At 34.5% G+C, this 23377-nt stretch overlaps 2 protein-coding genes across 6 annotated transcripts in view; both read right to left on the reverse strand.

The window, feature by feature from the left end:
• The window catches only part of si:dkey-178e17.1 (tricarboxylate transport protein B, mitochondrial), a 29732-nt gene extending 17304 nt beyond the window's left edge, over window positions 1-12428 (reverse strand). Inside the window, exon 1 of the mRNA XM_067393450.1 lies at window positions 12268-12428. Within this exon, the coding sequence (XP_067249551.1) occupies window positions 12268-12334 (67 nt within the window). The 5' untranslated portion in view covers window positions 12335-12428. The remainder of the gene's footprint in view (window positions 1-12267) is intronic.
• A 4141-nt stretch (window positions 12429-16569) lies between these two features.
• cltcl1 (clathrin, heavy chain-like 1) overlaps window positions 16570-23377 on the reverse strand; it is a 47257-nt gene continuing 40449 nt past the window's right edge. For 4 of the 5 annotated variants that reach the window (XM_067394292.1, XM_067394297.1, XM_067394295.1 and 1 more), the window contains exons 30-33: window positions 22572-22793; window positions 21898-21924; window positions 19438-19513; window positions 16570-17403 (exon numbers count right to left, since the gene is read on the reverse strand). In XM_067394292.1, the coding sequence (XP_067250393.1) occupies window positions 17297-17403; window positions 19438-19513; window positions 21898-21924; window positions 22572-22793 (432 nt within the window). In that variant the 3' untranslated portion in view covers window positions 16570-17296. The remainder of the gene's footprint in view (window positions 17404-19437; window positions 19514-21897; window positions 21925-22571; window positions 22794-23377) is intronic. The other variant, XM_067394293.1, reaches the window with a different exon arrangement.

Raw genomic sequence — 23377 nt, forward strand, 5'->3', positions numbered from 1 at the left:
AAGTCAGTCACGATCAGTTCATAGACGCATCAGAAAATAAGAGCAATGACCCTCTCATCCCTCTGTTTAATTGTAATAGCTCATCCGCCAGAGAGACCATTAGCCCGGCTCTGACACACACACACACACACATACACACACACACACACACACACATACACACACACACACACACACACACACACACACACACACACACACACACACACACACACATTGGGTTTCCATGTTTTATGACTCTCTGTATAAACTGTATATTCTAAACTTTCTGCATTTTTCACTTACTATGATTTAAAAGTTGTTTTGTATGATTTATAAGCTGACAAAATTTCCCCACAAGGACAAGAATTCCAGATATTGCCATCTTTTTGTCCCCATAATGTAGGGTTTACCTGAAGACACACACACACACACACACACACAGTTTATCAGTCTCACTGGGACAAACTGAAATATATGAGCTTGTTGCACAACAACGCTGAGAGCAAAACACTACATCCATCACACTCACTGTCTCTTCTCTATTTTTCCTGTTCATTTTGTTGCTTCAGATTAACACTGCAATAAGTGTCCGCTCGTTAGCATTACTTAACTACATTAGTTAACATGAATGTTCATTTCAACATTTACTAATATATTGTATACATAATTAAGTTATCAAAAGATGTATCTGTTAATATTATTTATTAGATCCGAGTTAACATTAACAAATATTAATAGATACAGTATATATATATTGCTCATTGTTATTGTTAGTTGATGCATTATTGTAAACAATGCAAAAAAGAGATTTTCTTCAGTAATCTTGTCTTGTTTTCCATTACAAATATACAAAAATTCAAATCAAAAACTCGAAAAGCAAAATGATTTAGGATATTTAAGTCTTGTTTTCTGAAAAATTAAGTGAGTTCATGATTAAAACAAGAAAAAAAATTAATTGGGGTCAGAAAAATAAACTTCAAATGGAAAAAAAGATTATTTGTTTTAAGCAGAAACTGACTTCATTTTTAATGTTTTTGTTTCAGTAAACAAGACTTAATATATTAAGTCATTTAGCTTTTTGCATTTTGACATGAGGGTGTTTTAAAACACACACACACACACACACACACACACACACACACACACACACACACACACACACACACACACACACACACACACACAGCAGCTAATCAATAACCCCATGAGCTCCCGCTGGTCGTTTCACCCTGAAGCGTCATAAATCAAGCTAAAGGCCTTTCCAAGCGCTCGAACACGCTCACGTCTGCGTGTGGAAACAGAAACAGAGCGAACGGCAGGAAATTACCACAGACGCCACATCTGAGACCTGCCAGTGAAACACGACTGATTTACATGAAAGCAGAAATCAGTCATCGCTCTGTTTGTGTGTGTGTGTGTGTTTCTGAAATAACCTGCTTCATTTTCACATACGTCTCTGTAATATCACTATTGAAATATCAGACAAACACCTCAATCAAACACACCACATCAGTAAAACACTCTCATCATTCACCACAGGCAGAATTAGTATAGTCCTGTTCCCCATGTACTTATTACAGTAATTACAACAACTGGGTAATAAGCAGGTATTAACCCTAAACCAAGCCTTATCCCCTTTATGTTAACAAGTATTTTCTTAAATAAATACACTGTTACTACACGTACTGAAAAATAAAGTGCAGCTGCATCAACATCTCAACTTTTTCCATGTTTAAGTGCTATAACCGAGTCCCCGGTGCATCTACCAACCCAGAAAACGTGAAAAAGGACAACCCAGTAACTTTGTTTTGGTAGGACTTTCTCTGCATGCATGTGAAAAAACGAGCTGCTCAGATTTTGCTCCCCTTGTGACGTAGGAAGAGGATCTTATTATAATATTACCGCCCCTTAATCTGCATGGTTCCACCCACGGCACTGCCATTTTGTTTTTGCAACAGAATACCAGAAATAAATATATATATATATATATATATATATATATATATATATATATATATATATATATATATATATATATATATATAAAATCAGTGCTTCCCACACATAGACTTTACTTGGGTGGGCCGCCCACGTATAATAACGGCCGCCCAAGTATATTTGGAGACACATTTTTGCTTTTATTATTTTTATCCTCTTATACTTTTAGATCCACGCAAGATAATGAAACCATCCGCAATCGATAAACTAGGCGTTTCATACCTGCTCGTTACGTGTGCGTCAGAACTGTTTACTCCCGCTTACATTCCCACAGGAGCTGCATTTTGCAAAGTCACAAGGCGGCGCTGTTGCGTGTTCTACAAGCTCGCACAACAGCGCTTCAGTCTGCTTCAAAGTGATTCTCAATCAATGAAAAGTGCAGATTTATGCCAAGCGATTGCTAATGAACTCAAGTTGATGAATTATTACAAAGTCTTCTTTATGGCCTTTATATAAAATGTTTTAGACGATTGTAAGAATCTGAAGGATCAGCCTGCAATAGTACAGACATTTAAGAGTCCCGGTGTATTTCGGACTTGTTTATAATATAAGTTTTTTCTTTTTCTTTTGGGCATTATTGGTATTTTGGTTACACAAATAATTGTATTTAATTTGATTTCCATTTAATTCATAGTAAATTATTGTAGTCTCCCCCACAGGAAGAAAAGAATAAGAACATTATTTGACACATTTATTATTTATTTTATACATTTTACTAGTAAAATGTAAAAAATCTCAAGGAGAACATAGGAAAAGGTGAACCATTTAAATGCTGTAATTTTGCATAATTTACAATGCATAATAATGCATAATATTAGTATGTAATTAAATGTAATATGCTATGTAATTATACATAGCATATTAATTTTTAATAAATAAAAATACTGTTAAAAATCACACATTGTTTGTTTGTCACATGTAGTAGACCATTTTTGTGCCGTGGGTAATAGGAGGATTTTTCGCCCGGCAAGTATATTTCAAACCTGTGGGAAGCACTGTATATTATATATATATATATATATATTCGGAAACATCCAGTTTCATTCTAAAAGTTCTCTCCATCAGTGTCGACTCTGGTTTGAACAATGTAATGGGGCGTTCACACCAGATGTGACCTAGCTGGACGTTTACTTGCTTCTTTGGCGCGTGAAATTCACTTCACAACAGACACGAATTCACGTCATGAGAGGGATTTTCGCATGCGTTTCCGCACACTTCCTCTTAATAAACACATCAACTCGTCAGCGGGAAAGTAGTTGTAAAATACGCTGAATAAGCTCAATTGCCAGCTTTAGCTAGCTTGAAGTCTCAATATGTGTATATATAGCTCAAATTGAGTAAAGAGCGTTTTTTACAGCTTACCAGATGGTCCAAACTCCTCACTTACTTTCTTCCAAGCAAGATCCTTTTTATTCCTGTTTCTATAAAAGTACAAAGATGTATCGTACAAGGACGATGATTTATCCTTTACTGATGTTTCGGATTTCTGCCTCCGCTCACTACGCTGTAATCACGTCACTAGTAGAGCAAGCTCCTGATTGGTTAACGCGGCGCGAATATTCGCCAAAGTTCAGATTTTTCAACTTGCGCGATTCTCGCGAATCACACGTTACGTGCGTCAAACGTCTGAAATGCTCAATTCACGCCACGTCACTCATGCGAATCGCGCCACAGGATGTCTATTTGTGTCTTTGCATTGACTTAACATGTAAATCACTCGCGTTTAACGTTTTAATCGCATCTGGTGTAAACATACCTTAAGGCTGAACACCGTTACTGACAATCCTCATTTTGGTGGCGTGAGATTCTCCAGCTTTGTTGTTGTTGAGCTGTTAAAGCTCCGCCCTCTTCTGGAAAGCGGAGCTCATTTGCATTTAAAGTGACACACACAAAAATAGCGTGTTTTTGTTCACACCCAAATAGAGGCAAATTTGACAAGCTATAATAAATAATCTGTGGGGTATTTTGAGCTGAAACTTCACAGACACATTTTTAAGGATTCTTCGACGAATAGAAAGTTCAAAAGTACAGCATTTATTTGAAATGAAACATTTGTAACATTATAAATGTCACTTTAGATCAATTTAATGCGTCCTTGCTGAACAAAAGCATTTATTTATTTAACTTACTGACCCCAAAGTTTTAAGTTCACAGAAGACATTAAGTGATACAGGCTTTGGAGTGAGTAAATAATGACAGAATCTTGTAAAGTCGCTGTTTTAATTAGATGTGGTGATTCCCGCCGGAGGAACGTGTTTCAGGATTCTGGCGTTACATTAAAGGCCGATGACAGATGAATAATTCCTTTCATGTTTCTCGATGAAGCAAACGGCGATATCACGGCTCTATTAATACATGATGTTTGATCTGCTTGAGGGCCTCGAGCCGTAGTGAGCGACTCTCAGGTGGAGCGGACGTCACGAGGAGCTCGGAGAGACAGACACAAGCAGCAGACAGACAGGAAAACTGATTCTGAGGGAGAGACAGGCAGAAGAGGGAGTGATTGTGAATGGAGGGAAAGACGCTGATGAGCGGAGGGGACCAGAGATATGGTGACGAGCCCTCGGCCTCAGAGAGGAGACAAGCACTCACTGCACTTAATTGCAGCCTCCCGGCAGGACACACACACACACACACACACACACACACACACACACACTTACAGCAATAGCTGTATAAAAGGCTTGAGTGATGAAGAAAGCACAATAGCAGTGATTTGACGGCTTTCCATTAGACAGAAGTGCCGCAGGCAACCTCACATCTGACCCATCATGGCTGGATGAAATATCTGAACAATTTATCTGGATATTTTTGAGCCTTTTGACAGTATTTAATATACAGTGGGGTCCAAAGTTGTGAGAGCATGTTGAAAATGTCTCAAAAATAAATCTGTTTTGGAATATAATGAACACAATATTTGGACACTCAATATTTATGGTACTAATATCTGAATATTTATGTATTTGCTCTGCAATTTCAACTAAACTGTCACTCTATCAAGTATCAAAACGTTTAATATTAAAACTAAAACAGTAAAAGTCATTAAAATATTTAAGACATGTTTATCACTAAATGAACACAAGGAAGAATAATATTTAATCATTTAAGTGTTGTTATATTTTTTTAAAAATGTTTATTCCGGTGCATTTGAAGAAGAATAATATAATTTTCTTTGGTAATCAACAGCATGTCACTATGGAAGCTTGTTTCCGCCACTGAATAAAAAATAAAAAATAGTAACTGCGACTTTTTATCGCAATTCTGACTTTATATCTCGCAATTCTGACTTTATATCTCACAATTTTGACTTTATATCTCACAATTCTGACTTTATATCTCGCAATTCTGACTTTATATCTCGCAATTCTGACTTTATATCTCGCAATTCTGACTTTATAACTCACAATTCTGACTTTATATCTCGCAAGTCTGACTTTATATCTCGCAAGTCTGACTTTATATCTCGCAAGTCTGACTTTATATCTCGCAATTCTGACTTTATATCTCACAATTCTGACTTTATAACTCACAATTCTGACTTTATAACTCACAATTCTGACTTTATAACTCGCAATTCTGACTTTATATCACGCAATTCTGACTATGTCACGCAATTCTAGAAAAAAGTCAGAATTGAGTGATATAAAGTCAGAATTGTAATATAAAGTCAGAATTGCGAGATATAAAGTCAGAATTGTGATATAAAGTCAGAATTGTGAGATATAAAGTCAGAATTGTGTTATAAAGTCAGAATTGCGAGATATAGTCAGAATTGCGAGATATAAAGTCAGAATTGCGAGATATAAAGTCAAAATTGCGAGATATAAAGTCAAAATTGCGAGATATAAAGTCAGAATTGCGAGATATAAAGTCAGAATTGTGATATAAAGTCAGAATTGTGTTATAAAGTCAGAACTGCGAGATATAAAGTCAGAATTGTGTTATAAAGTCAGAACTGCGAGATATAAAGTCAGAATTGTGTTATAAAGTCAGAATTGTGAGATATAAAGTCAGAATTGCGAGATATAAAGTCAGAATTGTGTTATAAAGTCAGAATTGAGATATAAAGTCAGAATTGCGAGATATAAAGTCAGAATTGTGTTATAAAGTCAGAATTGAGATATAAAGTCAGAATTGTGAGATATAAAGTCAGAATTGTGAGATGTAAAGTCAGAATTGCGAGATATAAAGTCAGAATTGTGTTATAAAGTCAGAACTGCGAGATATAAAGTCAGAATTGTGTTATAAAGTCAGAACTGCGAGATATAAAGTCAGAATTGTGTTATAAAGTCAGAACTGCGAGATATAAAGTCAGAATTGTGTTATAAAGTCAAAACTGCGAGATATAAAGTCAGAATTGTGTTATAAAGTCAGAATTGTGAGATATAAAGTCAGAATTGCGAGATATAAAGTCAGAATTGTGTTATAAAGTCAGAATTGTGAGATATAAAGTCAGAATTGTGAGATATAAAGTCAGAATTGTGTTGTAAAATATTTAAGACATGTTTATCACTAAATGAACACAAGGAAGAATAATATTTAATCATTTAAGTGTTGTTATATTTTTTTAAAAATGTTTATTCCGGTGCATTTGAAGAAGAATAATATAATTTTCTTTGGTAATCAACAGCATGTCACTATGGAAGCTTGTTTCCGCCACTGAATAAAAAATAAAAAATAGTAACTGCGACTTTTTATCGCAATTCTGACTTTATAAAGTCTTAAAAAAGACTTAAAAAAGTCAGAATTGAGTGATATAAAGTCAGAATTGTAATATAAAGTCAGAATTGCGAGATATAAAGTCAGAATTGTGATATAAAGTCAGAATTGTGAGATATAAAGTCAGAATTGTGTTATAAAGTCAGAATTGCGAGATATAGTCAGAATTGCGAGATATAAAGTCAGAATTGCGAGATATAAAGTCAAAATTGCGAGATATAAAGTCAAAATTGCGAGATATAAAGTCAGAATTGCGAGATATAAAGTCAGAATTGTGATTTAAAATCAGAATTGTGAGATATAAAGTCAGAATTGTGTTATAAAGTCAGAATTGTGTTATAAAGTCAGAATTGCGAGATATAAAGTCAGAATTGCGACAAAGTCAGAATTGTGTTATAAAGTCAGAATTGCGAGATATAAAGTCAGAATTGTGTTATAAAGTCAGAATTGCGAGATATAAAGTCAGAATTGTGTTATAAAGTCAGAATTGTGAGATATAAAGTCAGAATTGCGAGATATAAAGTCAGAATTGTGTTATAAAGTCAGAATTGTGAGATATAAAGTCAGAACTGTGAGATGTAAAGTCAGAATTGCGAGATATAAAGTCAGAATTGTGTTATAAAGTCAGAACTGCGAGATATAAAGTCAGAATTGCGAGATATAAAGTCAGAATTGTGTTATAAAGTCAGAATTGTGAGATATAAAGTCAGAATTGTGAGATATAAAGTCAGAATTGTGTTATAAAATATTTAAGACATGTTTATCACTAAATGAACACAAGGAAGAATAATATTTAATCATTTAAGTGTTGTTATATTTTTTTAAAAATGTTTATTCCGGTGCATTTGAAGAAGAATAATATAATTTTCTTTGGTAATCAACAGCATGTCACTATGGAAGCTTGTTTCCGCCACTGAATAAAAAATAAAAAATAGTAACTGCGACTTTTTATCGCAATTCTGACTTTATATCTCGCAATTCTGACTTTATATCTCACAATTTTGACTTTATATCTCACAATTCTGACTTTATATCTCGCAATTCTGACTTTATAACTCACAATTCTGACTTTATATCTCGCAAGTCTGACTTTATATCTCGCAAGTCTGACTTTATATCTCGCAAGTCTGACTTTATATCTCGCAATTCTGACTTTATATCTCACAATTCTGACTTTATAACTCACAATTCTGACTTTATATCTCGCAAGTCTGACTTTATATCTCGCAAGTCTGACTTTATATCTCGCAAGTCTGACTTTATATCTCGCAAGTCTGACTTTATATCTCGCAAGTCTGACTTTATATCTCGCAAGTCTGACTTTATATCTCGCAATTCTGACTTTATATCTCGCAATTCTGACTTTATAACTCACAATTCTGACTTTATAACTCACAATTCTGACTTTATAACTCGCAATTCTGACTTTATATCACGCAATTCTGACTATGTCACGCAATTCTAGAAAAAAGTCAGAATTGAGTGATATAAAGTCAGAATTGTGATATAAAGTCAGAATTGTGAGATATAAAGTCAGAATTGCGAGATATAAAGTCAAAATTGCGAGATATAAAGTCAGAATTGTGATTTAAAATCAGAATTGTGAGATATAAAGTCAGAATTGTGTTATAAAGTCAGAATTGTGTTATAAAGTCAGAATTGCGAGATATAAAGTCAGAATTGCGACAAAGTCAGAATTGTGTTATAAAGTCAGAATTGCGAGATATAAAGTCAGAATTGTGTTATAAAGTCAGAATTGCGAGATATAAAGTCAGAATTGTGTTATAAAGTCAGAATTGTGAGATATAAAGTCAGAATTGCGAGATATAAAGTCAGAATTGTGTTATAAAGTCAGAATTGTGAGATATAAAGTCAGAACTGTGAGATGTAAAGTCAGAATTGCGAGATATAAAGTCAGAATTGTGTTATAAAGTCAGAACTGCGAGATATAAAGTCAGAATTGTGTTATAAAGTCAGAACTGCGAGATATAAAGTCAGAATTGTGTGATATATAGTCGCAATTGTGAAAAAAATCTTTTTTCCTCAGATTTGGACTTTATAACTCGCAAATTGCACGTTTATATCACAAATTTGTGACTTTATATTTCGCAATTCTGAGAAAAAAAGTCAGAATTCTTAGATAAAAAGTCGCAATTACCTTTTTTTTTTTTTTTTTTTTATTCAGTGGCGGAAACAAGCTTCACAGATGCTGTACATCGAGTTGAACTCAAACCCTGAATGTTCCATTAAAATCAGCCGTAACGTGAGATCCCACATGTGAACATGTCTATGGCCTCATTCTCCTGCCGGAAGGCTGTAATCTCACTACACATGTGACTATGGAAAACGGCTCTGGAATGCAGTGTGTGTGTAACGTGTGAAATGTTTCCAGGTCACTGCTGGGTTTGTGTGACAGTAGACCAGAACCGCTCTACAATACAATACAATCTGATTCCAGCAGCTGAAAGCACTCGAAAAACAACACAAACACACCGTACAGAATCCAAATACATCCTGAACTTCTAGAAATAAAAAAAGCCAAATCAACTCTATACATAGTTTACCAGTTTTAACTGATCATGTGTGCGATATTGACAAAAAAAATAATTTTCTGGGATTTTGACGATAACGATGATCAGATGATATTTTGCTGAGTGTGTTATTGTGCTGGTATCCTGGCAGGTTTAGGACTGCTGTTGACAGTTCAATTCGTTCAAACAGCTGATCATTTCAGGAACAAGGCATTTGACTTTCTTAAAGAGTGAGTCATTGAATCATTCATTCAACCAATTCATTCAAATGGACTGATTCATTCAATAACGAAACACCGCTGTGGCTTTATTAGGAACCATTTTTGTCAGTGAAACAGTGCAAAACAGGCAAAATTGTGTCTAAAATGCAAGTCATTTAATTATTATATAAAATCAAAATCGCATATGCAATCGTGCTGATATTTGGGAGGAAAAAAATGGTACACTTTGTGTAATTGCTTAACTATATCATATGATATAAATATAGCCTAAAAGAAATACTAATACAGGGGCATTTTAATGCATTTTAATAGAGCAAATCACACGTAGGGGCCAAAACACTGCTTCAGGAAGCTTCAGAGCGTAATGAATCAGTGTATCGAATCATGATTCGGATCGTGTGTGAAACCGCCAAAATGCTGAAATCACGTGACTTTGGCGCTCCGAACAGCTGATTCGATACACTGATTCATAACACTCTGAATCTTCCTTTTGAAATCGCCCATCACTATATAAGTCTTTATTTTGTTTTTTTGGCGCACCAAAAATATTCTCGTAGCTTTATAATATTAATATTGAACCACTGTACTCACATGAACTGATTTAAATATGTTTATAGTGCATTAATGGATCTTGAGAGAGGAAATGTCATTGCTCAGGCCTCACTGAGCCATCAGATTTCATCAAAAATATCTTAATTTGTGTTCTGAAGATGAACGAAGGTCTTACAGGTGTGGAACGACATGATGGTGAGTAATTAATGACATTATTTTCATTCTTGGGTGAACTAACCCTTTAAAACAGGTTTTTGTTGGTCAATGGAGCAGTCGTTTTAAGTTGCCTCAAAATAGCAACACGCCAACAATGCATCTGAACACAGGTGATTTTGAGCATGTCATGGTTGTTTGTGTCAAGACGGGCTGGTCTGAGTATTTCAGAAACTGCTGATCTACTGAGATTTTCATGCACAACCATCTCTTGCCACAAACATTTTCTTTGGGACATTATTAGTACCAACTGAGCATCGTTTTAACGCCACAGCCGACCTGAGTATTGTTGCAGACCCTTTATGACCCCACTGGACCATCTTCTGATCTACTTCCAGCAGGATAATGCGTCATGTCCCTAAGCTCAAATCATCTCAAATTGGTTTCTTGAACATGACAGTGAGTTCACTAAACTCAAATGTCCTCCACAGTCACCAGATCTCAATCCAATAGAGCAGCTTTGGGATGTGCTGGAACGGGAGATTTGCATCATGCAGATTTGTGTGATGATATCATGACAATGTTGAGCAAAATCTCTGAGGAATGTTTCCAGAACCTTGCTGAATCTATATAATGTTTTATATATATACAGATTTTATATATATACAGATTTTATATATATATATATATATATATATATATATATATATATATATATATATATATATATATATATATATATATATATAATGTTTTAATTGTCCCCAGCCACTCCAGCCTGTCATATTCTCTCCGGTAAATAAGACGTGGCATTTCCATCTGAAGGCTGGTTTGTGTAATTACAGACGGGTGGAGCACACACGAACGTATATAAAGAAAGCACAGGAGAAAAATATCACAGACATTAAAACCTGTCATTTCGTTTCAGATGAACAGTTTCCAGATGGTAGTTCGCCAATTACCCAGAGAACACCACACCGGATCCGTCACCGTTCACAAAGACAGGTAGAGGGAGAGATCGTAATGACCAAACCTACTTTATAATTGCACTGAATCTATTCTGAGACCATCATTACCATGCTTTCATGCAGCATTGCAAAAAATATGGCCTTGAGTTACTAATAGCAGCATGAGCATTGTGATAAAAGACACAGATGTGCAATAAATACTTAGGCCGCCTACTTTTACTCATAGTAATAATAATAATTATGAAGAATAAACAATAGTTCTGCCAAGTAATATAATTTTTTCACCTATTGTTTATTGGCAGCTTTGAGCATCACTCAAAACTGTTCATTTAATAATAAAATTATCAATATTAATTAAATCAAGAAATTAAGTATAACATGTTCATACCCTTTGACTACGTTTTTGAAGTCACTGACTTGTATTATCTTGTCTTTCTTTTGACAAGTGAGCACTTTGAAGGACATCATCTGTGTGACCTTGTGTAGATCTGATAATATATGGTGCATATATACACTTAATGATACCTTAAAACTTAATAATTTATCAGTTAAATATCATTGTTTGGTGGATCAACAACAGTATTCACAGGTAAAGTAACTTTTTTTTGTTTTCTTGTATAGTATCAGGTAAAATATGCTAATAAACTGCTGTAAACTATTTTCAATATGACATTATAATTATATAAATATCATATATATTGTAAATATAAAATTCATCTGTGTACTGGATATATATATGGATATTATTAAGTGCATATATACACTTAATAACTTGAAACTCAATAATTTATCAGTTAAATATCATCAATAACAGTATTCGCAGGTAAAGTAACTTTCTGTTTATTGTTTAGTATCAGGTAAAATATGCTAATAAACTTCTGTAAACTAGTTTCCAAATGACCTAGTGTATGTAAACTGCTGAAAAAGAAACTAAATATATTCATTCACTCATATTACCTGCAAAAACCAACACAAATTCAATCTTCAGTATTTTACCTTCTTTTCTGAAGCTTCTTTCGCAAGTTCAGACGAAAACAGTTCAGAAATCAGTAACTTCGGTGTTAAACTTAAATGTGTCGTGAGCTCAGTTATGGACTGACAGTGTTTAGTCTTTAGTTTTGTGATGAAATGATGTGAACTGACCTGCCAGGATGGCTTTTCCAGGATGGGTGAGTTTGGCTTTGCTCGCAGCTCCGCGTTCACGCGTCATCTTCAGTCAGACACTCACGAACGCGCAGCACTGTTTCGTCTGAGAGCAGCGCGCGATCATAGACTGATGACACGAGACTGCTCTCAGCCAACCAGCAGTCAGATATCACACAGGGGCGGGGCTTGCATCTCTCTTCTCCTCTTTCTGTCTCTCTCTCTCTCTCTCTCTCTCTCTCCGCGCCACGCCCTCGAGAAGAGAAACTCGATTCAAGGAGGATCCGAATCAAATCTCGATCTCCACCCTAACTAATCATCTGACTGACAGACAAAACTTTAGATTTTAGTTTGAAAAAAAAAAAACCTGCAGACACCATAAATAAATGTTTTAAAATTCAGAAATCAGTAACTTCGGTGTTAAACTTAAATGTGTCGTGAGCTCAGTTCTGGACTGACAGTGTTTAGTCTTTAGTTTTGTGATGAAAACTAAATTCTCAGTATTAACTAATTATTAACTATGACTTTTGCCTCAATAAACTCCAAATTACTGCTCATTAATATTTAATAAGGTAGTTATTAAGTTTAGGTATTGGGTAGGATTATGGGATGTAGAATATGGTCATGCAGAATAAGGCATTATGTGTTTTATTAGTACTATTAAACAGCCAATATCCTAATATGCATGCCAAATATAATATATATATATATATATATATATATATATATATATATATATATATATACAGTGGGTACTGGGTATGGAAAGTATTCACTCTTTGTTATATTGCAGCCATTTGCTAAAACCATTTAAGTTCATTTTTTTCCTCATTAATGTACACACAGCACCCCATATTGACAGAAAAACACAGACTTGTTGACATTTTTGCAGATTTATTAAAAAAGAAAAACTGAAATATCACATGGTCCTAAGTATTCAGACCCTTTGCTGTGACACTCATATATTTAACTCAGGTGCTGTCCATTTCTTCTGATCATCCTTGAGATGGTTCTACACCTTCATTTGAGTCCAGCTATGTTTGATTATACTGATTGGACTTGATTAGGAAAGCCACACACCTGTCTATATAAGACCTTACAGCTCACAGTGCATGTCAGAGCAAATGAGAATCATGAGGTCAAAGGAACTGCCTGAAGAGCTCAGAGACAGAATTGTGGCAAGGCACAGATCTGGCCAAGGTTACGAAAAAATTTCTGTTGCACTTAAAGTGCAAATTGCAGGTTTAACATTTTTTTCGAGATGAATATATAACCTTGTACAAAAATACCATATAAAAAGGTACTGCAGGGTTTAAAAATGTTTTGCGAGACATAAGGGCATTAATTTAGTAGATGAAGTGATGGTCTCTGTAAAAACCGCTTTTTTTTCAGCGTCGCGTCATTTTACGTCACTACAGGGAGATGTTCGCAGAGCTGTGTTGATTCAGTGCAGAATATATTGGTATTTAGCAACAGCGGCCGTGAATCGGTGTGTTTTCGGTAGTTTTTGTATTCTATTTATCATTGTAATGGTAAATTATTGTGTATGTGGAGGTTGCACAAACTTCAGCCTGTCAGGACATCGAGTCCAGAGGTTTAATAACAAGAAAAACTACGCTGCTATCTTCCGTGCCGGGGTTTGTTTTGTGCAGGTGAAGAGACGGGACTTCTTCTGCATGTGCTTCGAAAAACGCATTCATTTTAGGCTGGAGGATTATCATCCTGGCGATATGATGGAGTTCAACATTGTAATACTTCTGTAAATGATTATATTAAATTAATAAACTTACACACTATGCTTCTTCACCATTTTTTCTTGAATCAATTCAACACTGATAAATCCAAATTATGTACACATGCATACAGTCTCACACTCACACAAAACAGTTTTGAATGATGTGCTGGTAAAGTAAATACTCCAATTTCATGCATGCCATGTATGTAAACTTATATACATAAGTTCACACAACTACATAATCACGGCGTCATACATCCTCACACGATCAGTGAATGGGCACGGAATAAACTCATAACACAGAATTAATGAATGAATAAAGGATAACATGAAACACATACAGTAAGTTAACACTATATGTTTGGCCGCCAGCGGGAGACATGATCACGGATCCGTCAGAGATGCAGCTTGATGAAGACTTACGGTGCACATTTTAAGTTTTGTGTTTCATTATTACATTTGCTAACTACCAAATCAGTCGTGATGAGAAACGGCTATATCACGTAACGTTAGTGTGGACGGATATTAACGCGTGTGGCATACGCTTGATCAAGGTTTATTCGTTTCTGTTATTAGTAATCAGTTATGCCTACACCTAGATGACCAATAGCTTTGCTATTGCCTGATTCATGATAATAATCTGTACAATATTGTGATCTGAGCACATGTCGTTACCTAACGTTATATCTATAAGCTAACACCGGTCTCGTTCTCCACTGCTTCTCCTCACACAACAGCTCAATTTGTCTCTTTTGACCGTTATTCTGTTTAATTCTGGCCTGTCCCTGCTCTCTTGACCACATAGCAGGCTAATTGTATGGCTGTGATTATTTATACGATTATAAATAAGCATTTACAATTTCCTCAGCATCCGAACTGTCATTGCGATCCATTGTTTTCCTATAGTTTATATTGATCGCGTTCCCTTCAGTGACGTCACGTCCGATTTGACATTTTTCAGATGCGGAAGTAAAATTCTCTCACAAAAAACGACTCCAGAAGCCTATGTAGCATATTTATGCATGTTTTTTCAAAAAATCTATTTCATACATTATTTTTCTACACATTGAATCACTAAAGCTCTAACCTGCAATATGCCCTTTAAGGTTCCTAAGAGCACAGTGGCCTCCATAATCCTCAAATGGAAGACGTTTGGGATGACCAGAACCCTTCCTAGAGCTGAGCTATCGGGGGAGAAGAGCCTTGGTGAGAGAGGTAAAGAAGAACCCAAAGATCACTGTGGCTGAGCTCCAGAGATGCAGTCGGGAGATGGGAGAAAGTTGTAGAAAGTCAACCTTCACTGAAGCCCTCCACCAGTCGGGGCTTTATGGCAGAGTGGCCCGACGGAAGCCTCTCCTCAGTGCAAGACACATGAAAAAACACCTGAAGGACTCCAAGATGGTGAGAAATAACATTCCCTGGTCTGATGAGACCAAGATAGATCTTTTTGGCCTTAATTCTAAGCGGTATGTGTGGAGAAAACCAGGCACTGCTCATCACCTGTCCAATACAGTCCCAACAGTGAAGCATGGTGGTGGCAGCATCATGCTGTGGGGGTGCTTTTCAGCTGCAGGGACAGGACGACTGGTTGCAATCGAGGGAAAGATGAATGTGGCCAATTACAGGGATATCCTGGAAACCTTCTCCAGAGTGCTCAGGACCTCAGACTGGGCCGAAGGTTTACCTTCCAACAAGACAACGACTCTAAACACACAGCTAAAATAACGAAGGAGTGGCTTCACAACAACTCTGTGACTGTTCTTGAATGGCCCAGCCAGAGCCCTGACTTAAACCCAATTGAGCATCTCTGGAGAGACCTAAAAATGGCTGTCCACCAACGTTTACCATCCAACCTGACAGAACTGGAGAGGATCTGCAAGGAGGAATGGCAGAGGATCCCCAAATCCAGGTGTGAAAATCTTGTTGCATCTTTCCCAAAAAGACTCATGGCTGTATTAGATCAAAAGGTGCTTCTACTAAATACTGAGCAAAGGGTCTGAATACTTAGGACCATGTGATATTTCAGTTTTTCTTTTTTAATAAATCTGCAAAAATGTCAACAATTCTGTGCTTTTCTGTCAATATGGGGTGCTGTGTGTACATTAATGAGGAAAAAAATGAACTTAAATGATTTTAGCAAATGGCTGCAATATAACAAAGAGTGAAAAATTTAAGGGGGTCTGAATACTTTCCGTACCTACTGTATATGCATGTATGTGTGTGTATATATATATATATATATATATATAAATTAGAATTGTTTTTTTTTTTCATATTAAGCATTTTTGAGTACCATTAAAAATACATAAATAAAGATACAGTAATCAGTATCATGTATATAAAAAATTATGAATCCATTACTGTACTATAGGGAATATAAAATGATATTCTGGAACATAAACATTGATTCATATCTCTGCCAGTGATGATACTGAAAACAAAACTAATCCCAACTGTGTTTTTATCAGTGATTCTCCTGGTACGTTAAAATTGAGAAAGAACCCAGACGTGAATGTGCAATTACTGCAGGAAAAACACAAACACATTAAACAGGAACAACTGTGACCTGAAGAGACTGAAGAGAGAGAGAGGCAGACAGCAGCAGCAGCACATCAAATGTAAACTTTATTCCTGTCTGTGTATTTGACTCTTCAATCTAAGGAGTCGCTACACAACACTGAGCAACCCAAACATCCTCACTTTTTGTGTTTTTTGCATATTGTTTTCCTAAAAAAATTAATGTCTCTTTTTACTACAACATTACACAACAGACAGTGCATATGGCTTGCAGTAACACTGATGAACAGCGCCAGGAAAAGCCTCAATAATCATGCGCAACTAGTAAACATGTCACGGTCAGGACGATGGGTAGTGTTAAATAAACAGACGTTCGGTTATTATGCGATTTTCACATTGTACAACTGAAATTTAGTACCACTTGAAATGTAAACAAAGTTAATACTGCAGAATTAAAAAGATGAGAACGGACAAAAGAACCAAGAAAAAATCGTACCGTTCACCCTCACTAGTGTTTTAGAGTAGTATCGTTTAGGTTTAGCATCCTTCCTCTCCTCATCATCAGTGCGGTACGGTTGATCAATTCAAATGAAAACATAAGTTTACGAGCAGCTTGTTTGTCATGGACGACACGTGTATTTAAGAAGCGTTTCGTGCTGCGTGTTTGTTTGATTGATTGCTGAGATACAGTTTTCATGCTTCCTGAAAGCAGCAGTTGAGGTTCGCTATCACAGGCACACATTTCCCAGAATTCCTAGCGGGAGCGATGCACGGGACTCAAGGCTGAAGGTTAAAGCCGTACACAGGAGGAGCGTATCCGTAACCCGGGAAACCCGGCTGGGGTGTGACTGCGGTCTGACTGCCGTTCAACATCAGCTGTTGCCCTGCACACACACACACACACACACACACATTCATATTCATGAATGGAAGCATTTATCTTGATCTGTGATTGATACTACATCACCGGCTCTCAGTATCAGGGCAGTTTCTCAATGATACTGTACTGCACTGGAAACTGCATGCCATTTCAACATGTTTTCTTGCCACTAACCAATCAGATAAAAGCATGAGAACATGCTTCAGAAACAGTCTGTATCCTTGTTTATTAAAAAATTAATAATTTAATTACAATATTAATATAATAATAATAATAATAATAATAATAATTGATAATGAACTGCATCAATAAATAAATAAATAAAAAAAAATGCTTAATGCATCAATAAATGCATAAATGAATAAATCCTTAATGCATCAATAAATGCATACATAAATGCTAAATGCAAAAAAATACATCAATAAATGCTTAATGCATAAATAAACGCATAAATAAATAAATGCATCAATTAATAAAAATGCATAAATAAATAAATGCTTAATGCATCAATAAATAAATGCATCAATAAAAATGCATAAATAAATAAATGCTTAATGCATCAATAAATAAATGCATCAATAAATGCATAAATGAATAAATCCTTAATGCATCAATAAATAAATGCATCAATAAATGCATAAATAAATAAATAAATAAATGCATAAATAAATGCTTAATCCATCAATAAATAAATGCATAAATATATAAATGCTTAATGCATCAATAAATAAATGCATCAATAAATGCATAAATAAATAAATAAATAAATGCATAAATAAATGCTTAATGCATCAATAAATAAATGCATAAATAAATAAATGCTTAATCCATCAATAAATGCATAAATAAATAAATAAATGCTTAATGCATCAATAAATAAATGCATCAATAAATGCATAAATAAATAAATAAATGCTTAATGCATCAATAAATAAATGCATCAATAAATAAATAAATGCGTAAATAAATAAATAAATGAATCAATAAATAAATAAATAAATAAATAAATAAATGCTTAATCCATCAATAAATAAATGCATAAATATATAAATGCTTAATGCATCAATAAATAAATGCATCAATAAATGCATAAATAAATAAATAAATAAATGCATAAATAAATGCTTAATCCATCAATAAATAAATGCATAAATATATAAATGCTTAATGCATCAATAAATAAATGCATAAATAAATACATGCTTAATCCATCAATAAATAAATGCATAAATAAATAAATAAATGCTTAATGCATCAATAAATAAATGCATCAATAAATGCATAAATAAATAAATAAATAAATGCTTAATGCATCAATAAATAAATGCATCAATAAATGCATAAATAAATAAATAAATAAATGCTTAATGCATCAATAAATAAATGCATAAATAAATAAATGCTTAATCCATCAATGAATAAATGCATCAATAAATGCATAAATAAATAAATGCTTAATGCATCAATAAATAAATGCATAAATAAATAAATAAATGCTTAATGCATCAATAAATAAATGCATAAATAAATAAATAAATGCGTAAATAAATAAATGCATAAATAAATAAATAAATAAATAAATAAATAAATGCTTAATCCATCAATAAATAAATGCATAAATATATAAATGCTTAATGCATCAATAAATGCATAAATAAATACATTTTCTAAATATAATTTCCTATACAAATGTAATTTGCTTTGGCATACATACATACATGCATACATAGTGTATACATGGTGTAGATGATTTAAATAAGCAGGACAGACACCAGAAACATTATAAGCTGGCTTTGAAGCAACAGTTAAAAGTTATTAAAATATTGCCTATAACGAATATTATCCATAGCAATAAATTCACATGCATGATATCTGTGAATGAAATCATTATTTTTAAGAAACAGAGTCAAATGAAGAGCTCAAGTATCTGAGCACTGGGTGTTTCCGGTTATTGATGCATCATAAAAGTGAAAATGACTCTCATCAAAGCAAGGTTCTTCTCCAATGAGTTTGTTGACAGACTGTATGATGAACGTACCGTAGACTATGGAGGAGGATTCAGGAGACTCGTCTTCAGACGCTCTCTTGTTCTCGGCCTCCTGCAGTTTATCCACCTGTAACAGAGGCAGAAACATCACTGTCAAAGTGTCACCCTGTGTCCTTTCATCCAAACACATCCATTCAGCCTCTGTCTGAGCCGTTCATGCCCTTCACACTCAAACGCATATAAACCTGAGCTGACAGAACTTCACGAATCTTCTTCTAATGTGTTTACGGCATCATAATCATCATCATCATCACTACATGCAAATGACCAATAATGTCACACATGACATGCCAAAATGCTGCATGACAAAATACTCTCACATTCACTTAACGATTGTTTAAAACATTAACGTATGAATTTCTGTAAATCTGCTACAAAACAACAGCATGGACTGTGAAGCGTTAGAAAAATAAAATGACTTATAGAAACTCACATATCTAACATATATTGATCATTAGAATATGTGAAATGCTAATATAACAGCACAGTGAAATTAATGAACTCAAACTCTGTTTGTTTGTTGATGTTCCACAAACATTCTGCTGAGTGTTAAAAACTCTAAAACTGATATTTAACTTCTGTTAGAAATTTAATCTGAAACACTGAACAAACAGACATCCATCTGCTCTGATGAAACATGTATACTGAAACAAAACACGCCGAAAGTGTTCAGCCTTACATTGTTCAAACCGGAGTCGACACTGATGGAGAGACTCAGGAAGAAGTTACAACTTTTAGACGTTTCTGAATGGTTAGTGGATAAATTGATGTAGTTGCTGTGGAGTTGATTCAACTCATCCACTAGCATGTGCCGTCATGTTCATCTTTTGTGTTGAATTGACCCTCGTTTGTGAAGCAGTCCGGCGTAAAATGACGCCATTTACAAAAACAACTCTTCCTCTCCTCTAAAGCAGCCCAACATGGCCCCACCCCCTTTGTTGCACGTTCTCAGGGGCGGGGTTTATGTAAATTTTGGGGTTTGTGATGTCACTAACCCGGGAAGAAGCTTGTTTTAGTCCCTACCAGCTGTTAAAAAGTGATTTCTGTAAAAGAAAATATCTCCTTTGCATTGAACTTTGAGCGTCGTAACTTTGCAGATGTTGTTTATGATCAAACAGCAACATTACACACTAAGTTAAGTTAAAAAAGTCAAATCATAATCAACCAGCCCTTTAATAATTTTTATAAAGTAAAAAAATTGATATTGTTAGTAATATTTCAAGATGAACACTTACTGGACTGAAGCAACTTAGATTTACTTGATTATACATTTATCTTCTTCTTTTTTTTTTTTTTAGAAAAATCATGTTAAAAATCATGAGTATCAAATATGATCATCAGGCTTTTGAAGAAGGATTATTTGTTAATCTCTCAATCATCATGGCATTGCATTATACAGGGATGCAAACAGGTAAGGAGGAAAAAAGGTGAGAACATTTCGCTGCGCATGTAATTTTTTTTAAAGCTTTACATGCTCATTTGTAGTTACTTACAGGGTAATAATATAAAAATACATGTAAAAATAATCCCTTAAATGTTCAAAACTTTAACATATTGTTGCAACATTTGACCAAAAATCAACATTTGGTTAAAATCTCATGTAATAAATAATGAAATGCTATGCAGGATACCCTTGATTGGATCTATGCAAATCCCACAGGTGACCTATTTTGATCTCAAAAAAGGTTTGCATCTATGATTATAGGTTTTAAAACTACAGAGCTTTGATCATAAAACTAAGCATTTAAATGTCATGTTACTAAGACATATTATTGGTAGATATTGATATTTATATGCATTTTATGCAAGTATCTGTTCTGATTTACATTACAAGCTATCAAAACGTCATCAACTTTTTGTCCATATAAATATCAGCATCTGCACCAAATTGCATGTTTGTTTTTTTTTTGCATATTCATATATATCATATTGTATGAGCCATAAAATTTATCAAATAAGATACTCAACAAAAACACATGATTTAGATTTTCTCTAAAGGTTCAAAAAACAGTTCTGTTTAAAAAAACAAACATTTTCTGACAATTATTTCACATGTCAGGCTTTCCCAAGTTAAATCTAAGAGTGACTTTGTTGCCATCTGCAGGTCAAACTGACATACTGCAGCTTTAAAGAGAGTCTAGATGCACCAGACATCCAATTGATGAATAATCAATTCAGTTTGGGAAGATCATCTTTGTTACAGCTGTAAAAAATTACCGTTGTATGAGGACTGACGCACTACTCCAGCGATCCATATTATAATAATTAGCCTCTTTCTCACAAACACCCACACACAAAAACAAACAAACAGGCTCATTAAAGCTACAAGAGCAGTGCATTGTGGGTAATCAAGCAAACTATTCAGGAACCTGTTATAAAAGAGTGCAGCATCTGTACTCTACATGCGCTAATATCTAATACAGAGAGAGACGGACAGAACGGGTCAGAGACCTTCACCTGCCTGGCTAATTCATCCACCTGTAGAGGAGGGAAACTCAATATCATTCAGTCATACCGACAGATCATTTACAGCTGCATCAGAAATGAGGTAACATTTGACCCTCTAGTGGTTAAAAAACAAAACTGCATATATTTTGAAGATTTTGTGCAGCTGAATGTGTATCTTTCTCATATCTAAAAAGAGTAAATTATCTAACTGCTTATAAAACATTCACTAGGCTTAATGTATATATAAAGTTACTGTAGCTTTAAAACTGACTGAAGTAAGTTGTTTCTCTTTTCTTCAGTGATTCTGCTTGTTAACAGCAGGTGTTCATCACTAATGCACAATCATCACTTAATTAATTGCTTAACTTTTTACTCTGAGCAGAGTTGATTTAACTCTGGAGATTTTGCTGTGCATTAATAGACATGGTACTTCCTTGAAAATAAATTCGAGCAACCATAATGAAATGCGCTTCACAGTAGATAATGCTTTACAGTGAACTCTGTTAGACAGATACATATGGCAGTTTATCTGTTTAATAAAACACTTTACTCACTTGTTCAGTAATAAAAACACCTTGACTAATGTTATACAGTGAGTGGACTTACAATAAAAGTATATGAGCCGTTAAGGATGTTCCATCTGGGTTTGAGACGGTGTGTTTGTGTCTCATACGCACCTTGCTCAGGTACTCCCTCATCACCTGAATGAAGTAAGGCATGGCTGAATCCATGAGGCCGTGTCTCCAGGCCAGCTCTAAGACCACGTCAGGAGCCAGAAGATCATACGAGCTGAAGAGACACGCGGCGAAACACTCCCGCTTCCCCTCTTCAACAAACCAGCGCAAGAGATCCTGAGCCTGAGCGCCGTCCTGAGACTCGGCCGCGAACTGCATCGCATCCTGACACAGACACACACGGGGAAATGTGTCACGTTCGGACATAAATGCTGGGATAATTATGGTTAAATAAAATTTGGTAACACTTAAGTACAGGGAATAATTCTCACTTTTAACTAGTTGCTTCTTAGCTTGCATATTAGTACTTATAAAGCACGTTTTAATGCCTTATTCTGCTTATTCTACATCCCTTAATCCCAATACCTAAACTATTAATAAGCTGTAAATGAGGAGTTTATTGAGACAAAAGTTGTAGTTAGTAGTGAATGTGTGTTCCCTATACTGAAGTTTTACCTACAATTCTGTTAAAAAAAAAGAAAGTCATATAGTTTTGAAGTAAATGATGATATAATTATACAAAAAAAGGTCAGAAATAGTCATTAAATTAGTTGCACATTTATTTATGAATATATATATATTTTTTAAAGTAACTAAATTACATGCACATTTTTTTAAATTAAACATTATTATTTAAAAAAAATCATTAATAAAGACTTTTTGGGTGAATTATTCCTTTACAAGCACAAAAAGAACAAGAAGAGAATGGAAAATAGTCACTAAATTAATTGAACATTTTTTAATGAAAA

The sequence above is a fragment of the Chanodichthys erythropterus genome, chromosome 9 (genome assembly GCF_024489055.1).
Source record: "Chanodichthys erythropterus isolate Z2021 chromosome 9, ASM2448905v1, whole genome shotgun sequence".
In the NCBI taxonomy this organism is placed as follows: domain Eukaryota; kingdom Metazoa; phylum Chordata; class Actinopteri; order Cypriniformes; family Xenocyprididae; genus Chanodichthys; species Chanodichthys erythropterus.